The sequence below is a fragment of the Mytilus californianus genome, unplaced genomic scaffold (genome assembly GCF_021869535.1).
Source record: "Mytilus californianus isolate M0D057914Y unplaced genomic scaffold, xbMytCali1.0.p SCAF_4, whole genome shotgun sequence".
NCBI classification, from domain to species: Eukaryota; Metazoa; Mollusca; class Bivalvia; order Mytilida; family Mytilidae; genus Mytilus; species Mytilus californianus.
Window position 1 is genome coordinate 105,036,874 of NW_026262690.1, and position 22,179 is coordinate 105,059,052.

At 31.5% G+C, this 22,179-nt stretch overlaps 1 protein-coding gene across 3 annotated transcripts in view; it reads left to right on the plus strand.

Annotated features, from left to right (window-relative positions):
- LOC127738976 (cleavage and polyadenylation specificity factor subunit 2-like) overlaps positions 1 to 22,179 on the plus strand; it is a 172,385-nt gene that overhangs the window by 128,759 nt on the left and 21,447 nt on the right. For all 3 annotated transcript variants that reach the window (XM_052250475.1, XM_052250476.1, XM_052250477.1), the window contains exons 13-16: positions 12,402 to 12,505; positions 14,405 to 14,459; positions 15,165 to 15,201; positions 17,579 to 17,721. In XM_052250475.1, the coding sequence (XP_052106435.1) occupies positions 12,402 to 12,505; positions 14,405 to 14,459; positions 15,165 to 15,201; positions 17,579 to 17,721 (339 nt within the window). The remainder of the gene's footprint in view (positions 1 to 12,401; positions 12,506 to 14,404; positions 14,460 to 15,164; positions 15,202 to 17,578; positions 17,722 to 22,179) is intronic.

The following is a 22,179-nucleotide window of genomic DNA, read 5'->3' on the forward strand; positions in this document are numbered from 1 at the left end:
ATGTGCAATGCAGGGGACATTGGAACTCTGTTCTTTTTATGATTGGTTAAGCAACCCATTATTAAAAATTAATGATGTGACAAAGTAGGGACTTTTTTGTTATGAAATTTATATAACTTCTTTTTGCTGAAACACAGTGCAAATCACTTGCTTTCAAACATAATCTCAGTTGGACCAGCATATAGATATGATGGAACCTACTGATGCCCTGTTACGGTTATATACAGATAATAACATGTCAACAAAAATAATTTTCTATTTAAAAAAGTATAATTTCCTGGGGTTCCTTTATTCACAAAAGCATAAGTTAGATTTTTCTTTAAGATGTCAAAGATTTTACAGTCTCTTTATATGATTTGTAAAGCAATCCATTATTCAAACTTAATGATGTGACAAATTACTGCCTTTTTGTCAAGAAGTTACATACAGATAACTTTTTTTTTTAAATGAAACCGTGGAAATTGCTTCCTATCATATATAATCACAATGGGACAGGTTCATAGATATGATATCCAGTTGGTTCTCTGTTAGGGCTTTATGCAGATATTTACACATTAACAAATATGATTTTCAATTTCTTTATAAAAAGGTATGATTTCCATGAGTTTCTTTAGTCATAAAAGCATATATTCGATTTTTTTTTCTTTCTAACATGAGATTTTAACTTCTCTTTACAAGATTTGCAAACCATTATTCAAAGTAAATGATCTGACAAATTGTTGCCTTTTAAAAACTGTTAAATTGTTTTTTTAATAACTGAAACACAGTGAAAATCACTTGCTATAATACACCATCACAGTAGGACAAGGATATAAATATGATAGATCATACTGGTTCCCTGTTATGGCTATATACAGATAATTACATATCAACAAAAATTATCAAGTTTCAACCACCAGTTTTTCAATTTTTCTTTGAAAAGGTATGATTTCCTTTGGTTTCTTTATTCAAAAAAGCATAAGTTCAATAGAGGTCAACATGAGTCTTGGACAAAAGATGAGGCCTTGGTGGCCGAGTGGTCTAAGTAGTTCAATTACTGTAATCACTAGCCAGTCAACACTGAGATTGTGAGTTCGAACCTGGCTTGTGCGGGTGCACTTGACTCCAATCTTAATTGACTAGGATTGTCAGTTTTCCTACCGAAGGTCAGTGGTTTTCTCCCGGGACTCTGGCTTCCTCCACCAATAAAAACTGACCGCCATGAAATATCACAATAGTGTTGAAAGTGGCGTTAAACACCAATTAATCAATCAATCAATGGACAAAAGACGTGTCTTTACCATTTAGAACAGAATCAATCCAAACATATTATATTACAGAGTTTTTTCAAACGTTGTTAACAGATATATCATTTGAATGAATGATTGTTGCTGGTTAAACACACCGTGGCAAATATTGTATGCATATTCAGGAAGATACTTGCATAATGGTAAATTTATTAGTTTGATGAATTTTAAAATCAACAATTTTTTTGCATAATAAATAAACAACACAACATAGTACTTCAGTACCGGACACAACTTGTGTTTGTTTTCAGCTAGATGACTTTGTTTTGATTGTTAAAAGTTGATTCAATAAAAAAACTTATGACTAATCTTCATCAGTCTCATTTGATAGTTTTAAAAAAAGTGGGCTGTTAGCCTCTAAGAACTTGTATGTAAAACTCATTATTGAAAGTTTGAAAAATTATTTGTTCCTTCCAAACTTTATTTGGTTAAGATAATTACAGATAAGTTTTATAGATTTTTAATAGATATTGTATTAATGATAAATGACATTTTCGATTTTTTTTCAACTTTTTTTGTAAATTGTTTGAAGAATTTTGTGGTTGGTTTGTTTGTTATTCTGTATAAACTTATTTTCTGAATTCTGTTTATATATTTTTGTTGTTGACGCAAACTCCTTTAAAAACTAAGCTTAGTTTGTCTATTAATAAACATATATTTAGATTTCTGATTTTATGGCCCAGTTTTCAAGTTGGTCCAAATCAGGGTCCAAAATTATACTGTGTTTGATTTCAACATAAATTGAATATATATAGGGGTTCTTTGAAAAGCTGAATCTAAACCTGTATTTATTTTCATTATTAATTATTAGATAATTAGAAATTATCACAAATCCACAGAAATTCAAAATGTAAATTTTATACCAAGTTTTTCTTTTTAATTCTGTGACTGATCTTTTAAGTGGAGAATACTTTTAGCTACAAATTGAAACAAATGAGTCTTTATTTCCATATGTGAGTACCATTAGTCTGCGTGTTATCCTCCTAAAAATACAAATCAATTGCGTAAATTTTCAAGTATTTCTTTTATAGAAAGACCATTCCTGTGGAGTTAGGATTAAAGCAAATGTTCTATTTTTCTTCTTTTGACAAAATGTCAAAGACTATAATACATAGAAATGGATGATTTCAAATCTCCTTAACAGGATTGGTAAACTAATCCACTTTTTTATACGACCGCAAAAAATTTTTTGGGATCGTTTAATGGTATGATGTCGTCGTCTGCGTCGTCGTCCGAAGACACATTGGTTTCCGGACATAACTTCAGTTTAAGTGAATAGATCTCTATGAAATTTTTTAAGAAGGTTCAATACCACAAAAGGAAGGCTGGGATTGATTTTGGGAATGATGGTCCCAACCTTTTAGGAATTAGGAGTCCAAAAGGTGCCCAAAACAAGCATTGTTCTAGTTTCAGGATAATGACTTGTGTATTAGTATTTCGATTGCTCTGAAATTGTACGACAATGTTTAATACCACAAGTAGAAGGTTGGGATTTATTTTAGGGGTTATGGGGCCAACAGTTTAGGAATTAAGGGCCAAAAAGAAGCATTTTTCTAGTTTCCAGACAATAACTTGTGTGTAAGTGTATGGATCTCTCTGACATTGTACCACAAGGTTCCATATCACAAAGGGAAGGCTAGGATTGAGTTGTGGGTTAATTGCCCAAATATGTTGGAATTAGGGGCCAAAAAAGGGCCAAAAACAAGCATTTTTCTAGTTTCCAGACAATAACTTGTGTTTAAGTGAATGGATCTCTCTGAAATTGTACTACAAGGTTCCATCCTACAAAGAAAAGGCTGGGATTGAGTTTTGGGGTTATTGCTCCAAGGAGGGTTTCAAAAAGTTGGGGGGGGGATTTTTTTTTTTCCAATTTTTTTTAGAGGATTCATAATTTTTTTTCAAAATTTCTCAAATTTTGAATTTTTGAAAAGTTTCAAGAAGAAATCTTCAATTGCACAGTATTGTGCAATAGATTTGTAAGATCTTTGACCACATTTATTTTGTGTCAGAATCTATATTATGTCAAAAATTTGATCACAATCCAAATTCAGACAGTATCAAGCTTGAATATTGTGTCCAAATTTGTACCAACTGTTCGGGGTTCGACCTCTGCGGTCGTATCAGGCTGCGCTCGTATCAGGCTGCGCTCAGCGAAGCATTTTATTAAATTAATGATATGACAAATTGCATTTGAGAAGTTTTCATGCTGTAACAGTTAGATTATATTAAATTTTTCTTTCAAAGTGGAAATTAGTTGATTTCAGACGTCATCAGAGTGGGACCAGTATAACTACAAAATTATCAAATCTCAAACAGCAATTTATCAGTTATTTTTAGACTATTGTTTTTTCAGGTTGTTTCTTTAAAGACATATTTATACTTATGGTATTTTTGTCTCTGAATGATCCTAGATCTGCCTCTGAATAACCATCTGAGGTCTAGCAACAATCACTTTTTCATTATGATGTAAAAAAAAAATATTAAATTGTGATGCAATTTTGCTAAATTTTGCAGGAACTTATAAGTGTAAATGCGTCTATTATGTCGCCTGACAGCGTCAAGCTGCAGCAAAACATAGGGATCACATTTGTTGTCTTGCATCATCAATGTCATACTTTGTTGATCTGTAACTCCGAAAAAACAGTCAGACAGAATTCCACTTAACTTGCTTAGATTTTTCTGCAGGATATAAAGTTATGCACCTGATATTTTAATTTTTATCTAAGTGATTCAACATATGTTTTCCTTGAAAATTCACTTATTCTTCATAAAAGCATTAGTTCAATAATATTTTCCTAAAGATATGTCAAAAGATTTTATAAAACTCCTCTCTACCTGATTGGTAAAGCAATCCATTATTTGAAGTAAATGATTTGACAAATTGCCCTTTTGTCAAGAAGTTTCCATACAGATAACTTTATTATTTTAACTGATATAGTAGAAATTGTTTCCTATCATACATGATCACAGTGGGACCAGTTCATAGATATGATAGATCCAACTGGTTCCCTGTTAGGGCTATATGCAGATATTTACACATTAACAAATATAAATTTCCATTTCTTTATATGAAGTATGATTTCCTGGAGTTTCTTTATTCAAAAAGCATATGTTCGATTTTTTTTCATCGTAACAAGATGTCAAAGATTTTAAGGTGATATATAACACATCAGGGAGATAACTCTGTAAAAATCAGCTGAACGTTTTAATCACATTCTATTGTTAAGGCAATATTAAGCTTCTCAATGATCAAAATAAGTGTAAGGAAATATTAAGCTTCTCAATGATCAAAATAAGTGTATGTCAAACTGCTATATATCCAATGAAATTTTTGGGATAAAGTGTGTGTGTGGTACAAGTTTTTTGAAATTTTCATATTTTTGTCAAAGGGTCAAAGTTAATACTTTGTCAATTTTTTTTAAATTAAACGAGCCAAATTAATTTTAGTCAAGGTGTTTGGTACCATCTTAACTTCTCTTTAGAATTTGCAAAGCAAATCATTAATCAAAGTAAATGATCTGAAAAATTATTGTGTTTTTTTTGTTGAGAAGTTTGTAAACTGTTAAATTGTATTTTTTATAACTGAAACAAATTTAACAGTTTACAAACTTCTCAACAAACTTGCTATCATTCATTATTACAGTGGGACCAGCATATAAATATGATAGATCATACTGGTTCCCTGTTAGGGCTATATATGATAATTACATATTAACAAAAATTATCAAATTTCAGGCACCAATTTTTCAATTTTTCTTTGAAATGGTATGATTTTCTTTGGTTTCTTTATTCAAAAAAGCATAAGTTCAATAGAGGTCATAAAGTCTTGAACAAAAGACAAGTGTCTTTACCATTTAGAACAGAATCAACCCTAACATATTACATTACAGAATTTTTTTCAAACTTTGTCAACATATATCATATAAATGAATGATTGTTGCTTGTTAAACACCAAGTGGCAAATATTGTATGCATATTCAGGAAGATGTCAGATAAAAAAGAAGATTGCATTATGGTAAAATTTATTAGTTTGATGAATCTCAAAATCAACAATTTTTTTTAACACAGTACTTCAGTACTTGACACAATTTTTTGTTTGTTTTCAGCTAGATGGTTTTGTTTTGATTGTTAAAAGTTGATTCAATAAAAAAAATATGAATACTTTTCATCAGAGTCATTTGATAATTTTTTTTAAAAAGTGGGCTGTTAGCCTCTAAGAACTTGTACTTAAAACTCATTATTGAAAGTCTGAAAAATTATTTGTTCCTTCCAAAGTTTATATGGTTAATGTTTGTTTTGAATTTTAATGTGACTTTTATGGTGCATCAGGATCTTGTTCAGTTGGTTAATTCTTGGAATCAAAGCTATAGAACTGTTATTAAATATATTTATCATTTTGGCTGAAAGCTTTAGTTCAATTTTAAATTTTAATAGAAATTAGATTTATTGGCGTAGTTTTGACACAGTTGACAATTGTATCACAATATATTCTCAGAATGTCATAAGATCGCCACTTAATGGCAATATTTTGTAACATTTTGATAAATGTTTTCAGTTAAATTAGATCTTGATCAAAATTTTTGAGATGGATTTTTCAAATTTAACTTTAAGCTGTAATGTCTTCAAATGATTTGTTGCGTTTAATGAATTAAAAGTAGTTTAAGGTAGATGGGGTGTCTAAATTATAATCCATAGATTTTTTTAATAGTTTGCCAAAATGTAGTTTATATCATGCTTTTTTAAAAAAAATAATAAAAAGAATGGGTCACGGGGCTTATTTTCACGCTACACGGTGTTCAAAATTGACAGATTTTGTATAGATTATGCATGGAAAACCCAATTTTCTGCAATAAAGCGAAAACTACACCATAGAATTTTTAGATAACATATGAGAAGATAGCTTTAATAGTATGCTTTCAGTTAAGAAAAAGAAAAAATGGGGTCACCGGACCCGTTTTCTTGCTACATAGTAAAATAGGTAAATTCCTAACACATTCTATTGTAAAAATACCCTTATCTGAATTATCTGCCCTTGCATTTGAGTTGCCTCCCCTTATGTGGCAAAGTTGGAAAAAATTTAATCAAACAAAAGTTTTCTGTTTTTTGTAAAATACAACCATAAATATGATAAAACATGTCATTTTCTATATTGAAGTTAAAGTTCTTACACATGAATTTCCTACTACTCTCAAAATTTGCACATTCTATTAAAGATCTAGACCTTGTTTTCTGGTATTTCCAAATCCAAGATGGAGGAAGACACCCTATCTACCTTAAGTTTGAATTTCTTGAAATTATCACTCTTCCTAAGAAATTAAAAATGTAAATTTTATACCAAAGTTTTTATCTTTAAATTCTATGAATGATCTTTTAAGTGGAGAATACTTTTAGCTACAAATTGAAACAAATTAGTCTAAATCGGCAGCGTAAAGTGAGATTAAAGTTTCAAGTGTTTCTTTTTATAGAAAGACCATTCCTGTAGAGTTAGGATTAAAGCAAAAGTTCTATTTTTCTTCTATTGACAAAATGTCAAAGATAATAATAATTTTTTCTTTCAAAGTGGAAAATAGTTGATTTCAGACGTCATCAGAGTGGGACCAGTATAACTACAAACTATCAAATCTCAAACAGCAATTTATCAGTTATTTTGAAACTATTGTTTTTAGTCCCCTACCGACAAAGTCGAAGGGGACTCTAGGTTTGCACTCCGTCTGTCTGTCCATCCGTCAAGTCAGGCAAATCAGTTTTTCACACTTTTTTTCTTCTTGCTTGAAGATATTGATTTGATAATTCGTATATAGTTTTATCATGACAAGTTACAGATCAAGTTCGAATTTTGTTCCGGTCTAATGATTTTGTGCAGAGTTATGGTCCTTGGACTTAGAAAATTCACTTAAATAATCAATTTTCCACATTTTTTTTGGTCATGCTTGAAGATATTGACTTATATTTGTTATATAGTTTACACCATTACAAGTTATAATTCAAGTTAGCATTTTGTTCCAGTACAATGAATTTTTAACCAGTAGGGGACTATGTATTGCCAGGCAATACTCACAGAATGCTTGTTTCATGTTGTTTCTTAATAGATTTATTTACACTTTGGCAATTAGCTGAATTTTGTCTCTGAATGACCCTAGATCTGTCTCTGAATAACCTTCTGACGTCAAACAACAATCACTTTTTGATTATGAAGTCAAATTTTTAAAATTGTGGTGCAAAATTTTGCGTGAAATTGTGTGATTTTAAGTAATGGTAGACAAATTTGCATACAAGTGTAAATAGGTCTATTATGTTGCCTGACAGCGTCAAGCTGCAGCGACACATAGGGATCACATTTGTTGTCTTGCATCATCAATATCCTTGTAATCCATATCATACTTTGTTGATCTGTAACTCTGAAAAAAACAGTCCGACATAATTCCACCAAAGTTGCTTAGATTTTTCTGCAGGATATGAAGTTGTGCACCTGATATTTTTAATTTATATCTAAGTGTTTCAACACATGTCTTTCTTGAAAACTCACATTTTCTTCATAAAAGCATCATTCCAATTAATTTTTTCCCTAAGAATATGTCAAAGATTTTTACTTCTCTTTACCTGATTGTTTCCATTATTCAAAGTAAATGATTTGACAAATTGCCCTTTTGTCGAGAAGTTTCTATACAGATAACTGTATAATATTTTTTTTTTTTAACAGAAACAGTGGAAATCCATCATATAATACATAATCACTATGGGACCTATATAGGGATATGATAGATCCTACTGGTTCCCTGTTAGTGTTAGGGTTATATACAGATACCGGTAATTACATGTCAACAAAAATAATCAAATTTCAAGCACCAATTTTTCAATTTTTCTGTAAACAGTATGAGTTCCTTTAGTTTCTTTATTCATTATAACAAAAGTTCTTTTTTTCCTTCTACCTAATGTCAAAGATTTTACGGTCTCTTTATGAGATTTGTACAGCAATCTATTATTCAAAGTTAATGATGTAACAAATTACTGCCTTTTATGTTTGAAAGTTTGTAAACCGTTAAATTGTATTTTTTATAACTGAAACAAAGTGCAAATCACTTCCTATCTACAAACATTATCACATTGGGACCAGTATATAGAAATCATAGATCCTCCTGGTTCCCTGTTGGGGTTATTTACAGATAATCACATATCAACAAAAATAATCAAATTTCAAACAATCATTTTTCAATTTTTCTGTAAAAAGCAGGATTTCCTGGAGTTTCTTTAAAAGCATAAGTTCGATTTTTTTCTTGTACCTTATAAAATGTTGAAGATTTTAACTTCTCTTTACGAGATTTGTTAAGCAATCCATTATTCAAAGTTAATCATGTGACAAATTAATGCATTTTTTTGTTGAGAAGTTGGTTAAGTGTTAAATTGTTTTATTTTTAACTGAAACACAGTGAAAATAGCTTGCTATCATACATAATCACAGTGGGACCAGTTCATAGATAAGGAGAGATCCAACTGGTTCCCTGTGAAGGCTGTCTACAGATAGTTACATATAAAAAAAAAATAGCAAATAATCATTTTTTCTACCAAAAAAATAGTGATTTCATGTAGTGTTGTAACTATGATTGGATGATCAACCAGAAACGCCAAAGATGCTAGAATGATGAGCATGCATGTATGTCTCTTTGAAACAATAGACCACTTTCTATTTCATTGCATTTCCATCAAAAACTTTGGTTTTAGTGAACATTATTTGTGCAATTAGGGGTATCATCACTTCCTTCCCATGTTGAGTGAGCGGTTGAAAAAATATGATGGTATATTGCACGAATTATTCTGGAAATTAAATTGATAATCAGCACTGTTTGTCATTAGGGAATTGTGATTTAGTACCTACAGAACAAACATTATTTCTAGTTTATCCTGCATAATGACGATCATGAAGATGCTTGATTAACTTTAAAAGTGCATGGATACAGGCAGGCCCCTCTATCTGGTAAATGACGTCATAAAGGCGTGCAAAATTGACAAACTTTTCCGGTGAAGGATGTTTCTCGAAAGTGGTCTATTAAATATACCTTTCCACTGTATTGTTAATCTTGTCAAGTCATATTTTTTCCCCAAGTAATTATCCTGGAAGCAATACATATCTGACAATAAAATATCCAGCACTTGGTCAAGTTAGGTAAGGTTTCAATGTTTTGTTGATACATCAATTTTATTCTATCAATATAATTTAAACAAAAACTAGATTGAAGTAAATTGCAATAGGGAGCAATCAGACATACAGCAATTGTATAAGCTTCAAGTCATAAATTTTACATAAGTGCATCATGTTTATACCATAAATTTATTATTTGTTCATCATGCTTCCTTCCATAAAATTAGTATATGTTGAGATTTAATTTTGTTTGACTTTTATAAGAAGATAATAAAATTTAACTTCAACATATCAGTAACTTAAATCAATGAAGTTTTATGTTTATTTAAAACAATACATCAGATCCCTCTTTGAACATTATACTTGACGTAATGGTACATTTAGTATTGGCAGAAAATTAATTCTGAATTTTATTGCTTACATGAAACTACAATAAAATTCTATTTACTGTCATATCTAAATTAAAAATCTTATAATCAGGATGGAAAAAAAATTAAATTGAAATATAGATATATACATATACGTTGTTATGATTGTCGATTAGACAAGTGTCTCATGAATGTTTAAATTTTCATTTTACAATCTCTTGAGTATATCCTCTCGAACATCATACATTGTTAAATTTTGTAGTTGCTATATGTCCCCTAGGATACTTCATAAATCTTGGATTTGTATCTAGTATATATCTTCACAGTTTGAAATTGTTACCTATATCTTGGAAAAGTAGGTTGTCTATTAATCTATCATGCAAGCTGTCCTTATGATTCTTGTATAAAAAGAGACATAGTTTTTACAATCCTATATGTATAAAAAAATTCATATTTAAATGTAACATTCAAGTCCTGTTTTTGTAAGAAAAATCAAAAACCTACCAATAATAAACTACACAATTTAAAGATGAGAGATGATTCAGTCATCTTTTTTGTGTTTGCTGTAAATTTGTTATTAGCAAGCATCAAAACAACAATTGAAGCTGGAAAGTTTATCAAATTCTGACTTAGACTCTGTTTGAACAGTTCTAATGCAACATGACTGTTAAGATAATGAGTCCATTTTCATGGCTGGTAATGACATCATGCAACCACATATAAAATTGTTTGACAGCTCGAATGATGAAGTGGGTTTTGTGAAATTTGTTACTGATGTCCAATCAGAATTGATGTAACAGAAATTTATTAATTTGAATTATAAATGTCAAATGAAAAGACTTGTTGCTTAATGATAAAGTAGATACTGACTACCCCAACTCCTTAAAACTAATATGAATGAAAGGATTTAAAGGAAATAAGTCAATGAAACAGCAAGCCAACTGTATAAAACAAAAAGACATGGAACATTTTGGCTGCTGTTAAAGCATACTTGATTTAATTTTCTCACTATTTATGTCAGTGAACAAAGACATTATCTCAAAGACTGTTGCTAAATTTTCTGAAAGTAACCTATTTTCATCTGTTGCTAGATTTCCTGATTTTAGCCTACTTTCTTAATGACTCTGTTTCTAGATTTCCTGATTGTATCCTACTTTCTCAATGACTTTGTTACTAGATTTCCTGATCTTATCCTACTTTCTCAATGACTCTGTTTCTAGATTTCCTGATTTTATCCTACTTTCTCAAAGACTCTGTTTCTAGATATCCTGATTTTTTCCTACTTTCTCCTTGACTCTGTTTCTAGGTTTCCTGATTGTATCCTACTTTCTCAATGACTCTGTTTCTAGATTTCCTGATTTTATCCTTCTTTCTCAATTACTGTTACTAGATTTCCTGATTTTATCCTAATTTCTCAATGACCCTGTTTCTAGATTTCCTGACCTTATGCTACTTTCTCAATGACTCTGTTTCTAGATTTCCTGACCTTATGCTACTTTCTCAATGACTGTTTCTAGATTTCCTGATTTTATCTTACTTTTTCAATGACTCTGTTACTAGATTTCCTGACATTATGCTACTTTCTCAATGACTGTTTCTAGATTTCCTGATTTTATCCTACTTTTTCAATGACTCTTGTTACTAGATTTCCTGATCTTATGCTACTTTCTCAGTGACTGTACCTAGATTTCGAGATTTGATCCTACTTTTTAAATGATTGTGCCTAGATTTCCCGATTTTATCCTACTTTCTCAATGACTCTGTTACTAGATTTCCTGATTTTATCCATTTGTCATGGTTCAATCAAGTGTATAACAGTTTTATGTTATGGTGTCCTTGTATGCTTCTTTGTCACTTAACAATGTACTATGTCATGACAATCTTGTTTTGCTGATTTATTTATTCATCAACTTTTTTGAAGGGTAATTCATATATTTATTGTTTTGCTTAAACTGTAAGCTCCTTTATGCATCTTTTATCAACTTGTCATAAAATGTTACGAGTTAAGTGTCACGATCCTTGGTAATATCAACAGAAAATTGTCTGTTAAAGAAATGTTTTAAGTTGAAGGAACTATATGTCATACAAGATGAAATATAATCACAGTAGAGTTGTCTATTATAGAATTGCTTAAGTTGAAGAAACTAGATGTCATACAAGATGAAATATTAACAGTAGAATTGTCAAATCTCTGTATTAAATAGACCTTGGTTTAGACAGCTGTTCTGCTTTTGTCTTAAAGAAGAATTTAATCAAATAATTGTAGAGAAGGTTCATTGACATGTAAAATTTAATTTTTTCGTCATGTAACTCCGCACAGATTTTTTTGGAGTGAATGACCAACAGTTTATACCTTACATTGTTTATTTCTGATGAAGATTTACCCTGAAATGTGCATGCATCGTTACATTTTAATTGATTAACTTGCATCCCTGTCCAAAAAGTAGGCCATGATAACTTTGGCACACACTTGCACATGTATCAAAATAATTACATGTTACTTAATACAGACCGACTCCTGCCAGTGATGGTCATTGAGAGAATAGATTCATTAAAGGCTTTTATATTTATTTTTAAAACTAATAACATTTTTATTTGTTTATGTTTCAGGGTAAATCAAGAACTGGTTTTTTCAAGCATGCTAAGAAAGCTTATCCAATGTTTCCATATACCGAGGAGAAAGTCAAATGGGATGAGTACGGTGAAATTATCAGGTGATTACTTCGGTCTTTTTGATATTGAAGTATGTGCAGCTAGGCTACCTTTCATATCGGATTTCATGTCATATTAAATGAAATTTCTAAATTGCTTAGTAAATAAGAAAAACTTCCAAACCCAAATGAATTAACCTAAAATATGTAATTATTTTTATCAATGAAATAGAAAACGGGATGAATGTATTCTAAACAGCATTTTGTGCTTAACAGGGAAATTTACAAAGCAAGATTAAAAGAAATTTCTATTACCAGGGCTCTCAATCATAAAACTTTACTCAGTTCACAGAGTACAAAAAAAATTGTGCTCAACACACCAAATGGAGTACTGTGGATTCATTATTATTCGTTGGATACCAATTTTCGTGGGTTTCATGGGTACAGGTGAACCACAAATTTAAATGTTCAACAAATAGCAAATGTTCTACAGGCTTTATATGCATAGATTGTCAAAACCACGAAATCAAATATCCACTTAAATGCAAGTTTTCCACAATCCACGAAAATTGATACGCACGAAAATAAATGAATCCACAGTACATGGTATCTTGATTGGTTGAACTCTTGAGTCTGAGTAAGAAAAATCGTACTCAAAATTTATTTGACACCAAGGCCCAGATTAGAATGGATCTGGTTTTGTTTACACTTGATAATAACTAATATGTCAATAAGACAACATTCCAACAACACAAATAATTAAAAGACATCTATATAGAGGGAAAATTACAGTTTTCATCTATAGATAGGTGTCTATTGAATATGTAAAACTCTAAATTGTCACAAATTTATATAAAAGTAGTGAATGAATTAAGCTTTCAACCTTCTCCCTTCTTAATCTCGATCAGTGCACCAACACAAGATACATATAAGAAATACAATATGTTATATGTTAATCAGTAAAGAGTAGGTATCGTAAGGGCCCTTTTTATTCTCAAGTATGAAGTCTATTATTTCAAGATGAAAAGAGTTTTGAGGTGATGAATAAACATGTGAGAAAATACATCAAAATGATTTTTGCCAAGCTTTACAACCAAAATAAGCAAAATAAAGATTTGATCAAAGTTAACAAAATGTGATGAATTTCAATCACATTTTGACCCAGAAATCATAGACCGGAGGGTTTTCGACAAACAATATAGCTTATTTGTTATAGCAAACATAGTAAAGGACAGGATTGAGCACTCACAAACATGTTTAACCCTAGGCCTCCCACATTCTTTATGTACCTGTCCCAAGTCTGGAGCCTGTAATTCAGTGGTTGTGGTTGGTTCATGTCTGTCATATTTGTTTCCCATGAATTATATTGTAACAGTTATGAATTAGGCTGTTAATTTTCTTGTTTCTTTTTTTTTTCATGTTTGGGCTTTTTATAGCTGACTATGTGGTATGGGTTTTCCTTGTTGTTGAAGGTGGTATGGTGACCCATAATTGCTTTATATCCATGTCATTTGAACCCTGGTGGACAACTGTCTCTTTAATTTTGTATTTTTAAAAATCTTTTTTGGCAACATGTGTGTTTCCAGTCCTACAAACCAATGGAAATTGGCCTGTTTTCATTGAATTTGGTGAAAATTGAAATTTTATGGTCTTATGATGTCATACAAAAGATTGCTGATATGTAATTTAAAAAAGACCTATTTAGTCATAGTTTTGAAATGATGCATTTTGCTAATGGGCATTAAATTCTAATTTGAAATTTTAACTAGAAATAGAGGTCATATTGGGACATTGTCAATCCGATTCTAATATTTGTATACATGTTCAGTTTTACTACCAAGGCAGAACTCACTTAATTTAAGCACAACACTTGGTTATGTTATATTGAGAAGTTTGGGGTGGGGGAAGGGGTATTTTAAAAGATGCAAATTTCCATAGATAAATTTTGTTAATGTTTTCCAGACCAGAAGATTACACCATTTTAGAAGTAGCTCCTGCAGATGAAGAAACAACGGCTGTAAGTCTGTTTAAAACTTAAATAAATAGTAAATATGATTAAGTGTGATATTTATATATGTTAATACAAGGTCAGCATAGCATTTAGTGGTTAACAATTTTTTTTTCTCTCTAGTTAATTTTCTATTTCTTAAAATTTTACTTATAAAAATTAGGCTTGCTGAGTGTGCACATTTTGTTCTGGATATTGAAAAAAATATGTTGTTTTTGTGTGATGTATCAGACAGGGTCACATTTCCTTCATGACCTCTAAAACTACCTGAACTTCTCGTGACCTCTTAAAACTACCTGAATCTGAAGTTTGGGAAAGAATGTGGCTGTCATTATTGAAGTCCTGAAAACAACCAAAATATTTTTTTTTTAAAACCAACCTAACGACAAAGTTTGATATAAAAAATTAGAAAAAAGCAATGCATTGTCAACTTCAAACAAATCTTAGCTAAAATTTAATGTTGATATGCAGTTAGGTACCTAATTTGCAAAGAAGTCTGTTAGAGGCATGTTGATTAGCTCAAATAAGATAAATCTAGTTTATAACATTTTTCTGTGTCGAAAAGTTTTACATTTTGAATTGAAAAAAATGACAGGAAACACTGTACGGATAGTTAAACTATGAATGCTAAACCTATGAAGCTATGTTGGGTCACATATATATATCTATAATATAGCTTGTTTATTTAATTTTGATCTGTAATTTATTTCAAAGGAGAAGAAAGTAAAGAAAGAAGATGAGTCAATGATAGGTGAGATTTATGATACTATGATTGTGAAGATCAATGCAGTAGAAAAATTCAAAGCTATACAGTGCTGCAAGGTTCTCATGACTGAGAGGACCTGAATTAGATTTTAAGAGTCACTCACAGACACGTTTATAATATACAAATTTTCTCAGTACTTTGATGATTTATTCAAATAGGGAACTAATGGTTGCTGCAAAACTGTCCGAATTATCTCAATTTTATAACTTCCCTTTATTACATTATAATCAAACTTAACATGCCAATTTATCTTCACCTAAAGATGTATTGCATACATGGAAGAAAACTGTACATTGAAAGATGTTGACAAAAATTGTTTCTTCTCTGTAACTTTAAACTCCAAAGATGTGATGGAACATGGAAGAAATTTGGTATTTGATGACAATCATGGCCAAACTTTCACTCTCCCAGTGGGGGGGGGGGGGGGGGGGGGGGGGTCTGTAATAGCTCCTGTATAAATTTCATGCAAAAACAACAGATGAACAATCATACATGTGATGGACTGTTAAACTCAGATTAGGAAATTTTGGTCAGGAGTTTAGACCTCAGATCAGGAGGTTTATTATCGACATAAATTTTATCGTAAATGTAACCGGCTGATGTAAAAATTGTCTTTTAAAGTGTTTTTTCTTCAATCTTTCATCTGAATGTAATGTGTTTACAGTACCCTTGTAGCCTTTCTATTTGGATGATATCACTTGAATGAAATATTGAGAAGTTTCTGTTTCTTGGTTTTTTTTATTGTTGATTGTTGACTGCTTGTTAATAAACTACTATGATTTAACCTTTTCTTTGAGTACTTAGAGAAAATTTAAGTACAGTGTTTTATTCATGCCTCCATCTGTTTTATTTGTAAGCAATGTCATATAGGCATAGATATATAAAAAAAAGTTTTGCTATACATTTATAACATGATAAATAGATGAAGAATTAACAAACAATAACAATAGTTATGTATGGTTTTTAAGCATTAAGAAAGTCATTTTGCTAGAAAACTTCATTGTTTCAAAAACTTTAAAATATATTAGGTAAAACACTGTCTATATTACATGGACAAATGTTATTTAATAACTACAGCACTAGTCTTGGCACACTGGGTTCTTCTCAGAAGTAGAAGCTGACTTGGCTGTCTGTCTTTAATACACTTGACTCTGTACTAATCCTTATCCTGGTAACAGTTTGTGTAGTTGTTAATCTTAACACTTAGGAGGCTGTGAATTGTCGTTGAGTCAGTGTTTTTTTCTGCTGTCAGTTTGGATCCCCTTGAGCATGCTGAAGGTCCTTTAATGTCTGCATTGGAGTGTGAATTAGATAGTTTTTCTTTCCTGAGTTGAAAGTTTATAAAATGTTTTTTTGCATCAAAACCTTCCGATCGATGTTTTGACAAAAACAATCCACTTTTCTATCAATGCCGGTATTTACCTTTAATCATCCTTGGCGTGTGCCATAGACAGAAGCCATATGATTATCGAGTATTTAATATCCTATCACCTGTTTATTGTTCAATCAAACTATTATCACTTGTTAATTAGACGCCGGCCAGGTCAAAATCTACACATATTGCGTAATCAGGTAATGTCAGTTACACCTGATACATTCAATACTCTAGGGAATTTACCTCTTTAATAATAAACATTTCCAATCATGATTCCCTTGATAGAGGATTGCTGCTCACAAAGAAGCAATTAAACCAAGAGTTCCAAATGGTGAAGTTGAAATCATCCCTTCGTAAATTTTACGGACGCCATCACAAGTTGGTTGACCATTATGGAATAACCGTTTCACAGATGATATCGGATATGTCGTAACTTCAATACCCTTCCCTTTTCACGAATGTGACATACCGAATTAGACTATTTACCGGATTTGTAATAACATAAGCAACACGACGGGTGCTACATGTGGAGCAGAATCTGCTTACCCTTCCAAAGCATCTGAGATCACCCCCAGTTTTTGTTGGGGTTCGTGTTGCTTAGTCTTTAGTTTTCTATGTTGTGTCATCTGTACTATAATTTGTCTGTTTGTCTTTTTATTTTTGGCCATGGCGTTGTCAGTTTGTTTTCAATATGTGAGTTTGACTGTCCCTCTGGTATCTTTCGTCCCTCTTTTGTAAACATCGTACATGTAGTAAAAAATGGCGATTGAAAATTTTCATTCATGAAATATTTTATGCACAGGATTTTTTTCTCTTCAACGGGAGGATGGGAGGAGACCCGTGAAAACGGGATTATTGTACTCCCGTCAGAAGGTTCACATGTATGAGCAATACAAGAAGCAGTCTCTATTTTCATTTTTCCAGCTGCTTGGGACGATTTGTCACTATTCTCTAGTTGCAACATAATTTTGAATTTTCCCTTCACAGATCTGTCTGAAGTACCTACAAAGTGTGTAGCGGCCACTGTTACTTTGGACATCAATGCTAACATCCAGTACATAGACTTTGAAGGAAGATCTGATGGAGAATCAATGAAGAAAATTATATCACAGATTAGACCTAAACAATTGGTAAATATTGTATTGTTTCAACATAGGGCTATCTGTCCAGTAGTTATCTCTCAACATTGAATAAGTCACTTCAGACACAGGCATAATTTCTGAAGCTCATGCCCAAATGCTGAGATTAGTCTACAAGATCCTAAACAATTCATACAATGATATGACATTGTTTTCATTTTGGGGTTAGAGCAATGAAATTACCCATAATCCTTTAGGTTTTGGAATTGTAGGTTTTCCTAGAAAATAAATCTCTGTTAAAATTATGATAAAAGAAGACATGTGGTGAAACTTTCTGATGGACAAGTATTCAACTGTAGGTAAATAGCAGTACCTAGATAGATATTTGATAAGTTAGAACTATCCCATGTATTGTGCTCCCTTCTGAACATATGTCTACCTCACATGTTAGGTGTATATAACATTGTTTACACAGTGAAATCATTGTCAATATTGTGTTTATGCTCCTCACAGACTAATAATTATAACAGAAAAAAAGTTTTAATGATGTACTTTTTATTCTATGTTACAATAAAATCAAGGGGTATGAGAAATTGTATATTTATAGATTATCGTTGGTTATCTCAACGAGATTGATTTTCTCGCTTGAGCTGGTACGGCGAAAGAGAGAAAAGCAATCGAGTTGAGATGACCAATGATAATCTGTTTATCGCTATTTTACCTATGAAGACGTTGTTAATTTCCTTGACAACGGCATGTGTTCCCTTAGTTTCTAGCGATAATTTTCATATCACTCGACTCTGCTGAGAACAGAAATTTTCAGTCAGCAAGATCAAAGGAAAAATTCGTAAAATAGCGATAAATCTGAAAATACTGTTTTTCGGAAGTCAAAGAAAGTTTTTTTAACATTCATTACGATACCACCAAGAGTGGGGGCTTTATTTCAACCACTTTGTCAGTCCTTTCATCCATCAAAATTATTCCTATCCCACTTTTCTCAGGAACTACTGATCAGAATGACTTCATATGTGGTCAGCAGCTTTATGGTTGAGAGTTTATAATCTGTGAGCACTTTTGGGATCTATTAGACACCTACTTCCTGTTTGACTGTATTTGACATTTTTGAATATGTTTAATGAAAACACATATTTTCATCATACTTTTCTCAGGAACTAATGAACAGAATATTTTCATATGTGGTCAACAGCTTTACAGTGTTCAGTAGTAAATTATGAGCACGTTTCAGATCTGTCAGACACCTACATCCTGTTTGACAATACTTTGAATTAGGAGTTGGGGTATGCTTAGCATCAGCTCATGCCCTTGGGAAATATGACTTTTCCTGTGGAAGGTGTGAGCGCTTATCAGATCTGTCAGACACCTACATTCTGCTATCTGATACTTTGAATTAGGAGTCAAGTGGGGTATGCTTAGAACAAGAATACATGGAAATTTCCCTTGCGAAATATTACTTTTCTTAGGTGAATAAACTTTCATACCTCCCTAAGGAAAGGGAAATAAACCCAATAACATGTGCCATTCTCTACATTACACTTTACCGTCTCGTCTTGTTGTGAATCAAATCATCAGAGACTATTAAATATCTGATATCAACAACAAATTCATAAATGGAATGAAAACTTAAATACAACTGATGAGTCTCGTCATTTGAGACCAGGTTATATATTTTGCAGTACCAATTAGTTTTATGAGTACTCAAGTGTCGTCTGCCCTTTATGTCAATGAGAGGAATATTAGTTAATTATCGAGTGACTCACTAGTGGTATACTGGAATATGTGGGATCCATGAAAAAGTTTAAAGGCCCTCAGTTTCCAAGTGGTCTAAGTAGTCCAACTACTGATTCACTAGCCTGTCAACACTGAGGTTGTGAATTCTAACCTCGTTCATGGCAGGTGCATTCGACTCCAATCTTAATTGAATAGGATTGTCAGTTTTCCTACCAAAGGTCAGTAGTTCTCTCTGGGCTCTTTGGCTTCCTCCAACAATAAAAACTGACCACTACAATATAGCCTAAATCGCTGAAAAGTGGCGTTAAAAATACCAATCATTCAATGAAAAAATTGTCAATGCCTGTCACACCCATGTCCAAAATACAGGATTTTCATGGAAACCATACATTCCTATACACCCCAGTAAGTCACTACATAATGAAATTATCATGTTGATGACATTTTGATGTCCATGACATATGAAAGTGTCAATTTTTGCTTGATTGGTACTTCTTTAACATTACGGAAGCATGGCACCAAACAGGTCCCTTAGGTAATTATAATGAATTTAATTGATTAAAACTATAATTTAGATTAATTTATATCAAATATCTGTATAAAATTTCATAAAATGTTTCTTGTTCTTTCAAAACATGAATTATGAATTGCAGACACGCTTTTATTTCACTTTTTTTGCTACCAGTACAAAAAGGTGAGTCAATCAGTGACCATTAATGACATATGACCTAATTCTTCATATTTGAATGTCAAACATAATAATAGTCACTTGTTTGTATTAGATAGAGAATAAATTGATGATTTTAAGTTTGCGTGTCAACTCTAAATAACTTAGGTGTAACAATTCACGAGAGAGCAATATTGTCTTTTTATTGTACTTTCACTCAATTAAGAATGTCACATTATTCCCTATGGAGTTTTTCTTTCAATGAAAACTTTCAGCTTTAATTAACCATGAGACTTTTTATATGGTAAAAGTCTTTTTTTTTCGTTGTATGTCAAGGTTTTCAGACCGCTGACACAAATATATTACATTTTGAGAAGAAATTTTTAATAATTGTTTTGACGGAGGTAGAATTTAGTCTTCTCCAAATATTTGTTTTTGTTTTCCTTAACCATAATTAAATATCTGCGGCTCTTTTCACAAAAAATCTTAAGAGTAAAATTCTTAGTAAGTCATACACATTTCAATATAACTTACGATCAATTTTAATCGTAAGATGTTTTGGGAAAAGAGTCACTGCTTTAATTAAAGTATGCAATGATTTTTTTTTTATTTCATAAGATTAAAATCTTCATAAATTTAAACATGAATTTAAGAAGTGAAAGAAAAAACAATTCTATTCTATTTTTCCATATCCATCCTTTTGCAGAATCCTTTCCTTTCTGTATTCTCTCTTATTTGGAAACTTACCATAACATTGATGAAGGTGCTGCTGGTATATGTTTGAAGTTCACTTTTTATTTTATCGAGAATTGTGTAAAAAATGTCAATGTTTCATATTGTTGTTCAATCTAAGTTACTGGTTATCTGAATCCAGCTGTTTCATCTCAGTAATATTTATTCAATATCATGTATCAAGTTATTAACCAGTGGAAAAAAATGTTGTTTATAGATGACAATAAGTAGTTTATGCTTTATTTTGAATGATGTAAAAAAAAATCAGAAAATCTACACTTTCTTTTGGTTAAAGTAAAAATTCCAATTCTTGGTTGTCGTTGGTTCATGTCTGTCATATTTGTAATATAATCGTAAATTGTTTTGTTATGAATTTGGCCGTTAGTTTTCTCACTTGCAATGTTTCATATTTTTTATGTCAGGGCCTTTTATAACCGACTATACAGTATGGGTTTTTCTCATTGTTGAAGGCTGTACAGTTGCCTATAATTGCTCACATCCACTTCATTTGAACTTTGGTGGATAGTTGTCTCATTGGTAATCATAACTCATCTCCTTATTTTTGTCTCACATTGACGGAGACAAAAAGCGAGACATAGGTATCCTGTATCCGGCGTCGGTGACGGGGTTGGCAGCATCAACAATGTATTAGTTTGTGATTAGGTCTAGTTTATGGTGAACCACTAGTAGTAGGTCAATGATATTTGGTATGCAGTTGTATTAGCATTGGCACATCTCATTACCATGGAGATTATTTGGCCCTGCCCCCTCAGTCATGGTCTATTGACTTCTAAACTTTGCTTAGTTTACATGTATTAGTTTGTGATTAGGTCAGTTTATGGGGAACCAATAGTTGTAGGTCAATGATATTTGGTAGTGCAGTTGTATAAGCATTGGCATATCTCATTTCCATGGAGATTATTTGGTCCTGCCCCCTTGGTCATGATCTATTGACTTTGAAACTTTTGCTTAGCTTTCATGTATTAGTTTGTGATTAGGTCAGTTTAAGATGAACCACTAATGTTAAGTCAATGATATTTTGTATGCAAATGTATTGGCATTTGCAAGTTTCATTTCCATGGAAATTATATAACCCCACCCCCTCATTATGGTTCATTGACTTCGAAACTTTTACATAGTTTACAAGTTAATATTTGTGTTTAGATTTGTTTAAAGGGAACAACTTATGAAAAGTCAATGGTATTTGGTATGCAGTTGTATTAGCATTGGCACATCTCATTTCCTTGGAGATTGTTTAGCCCTGTACCTTCAGTCATGGTTCATTGACTTTGAATATTTGCATAACTTACATGTTAAAGTATTGCTATTTTAATTTCAACATTTGCATTATCAAAATAACA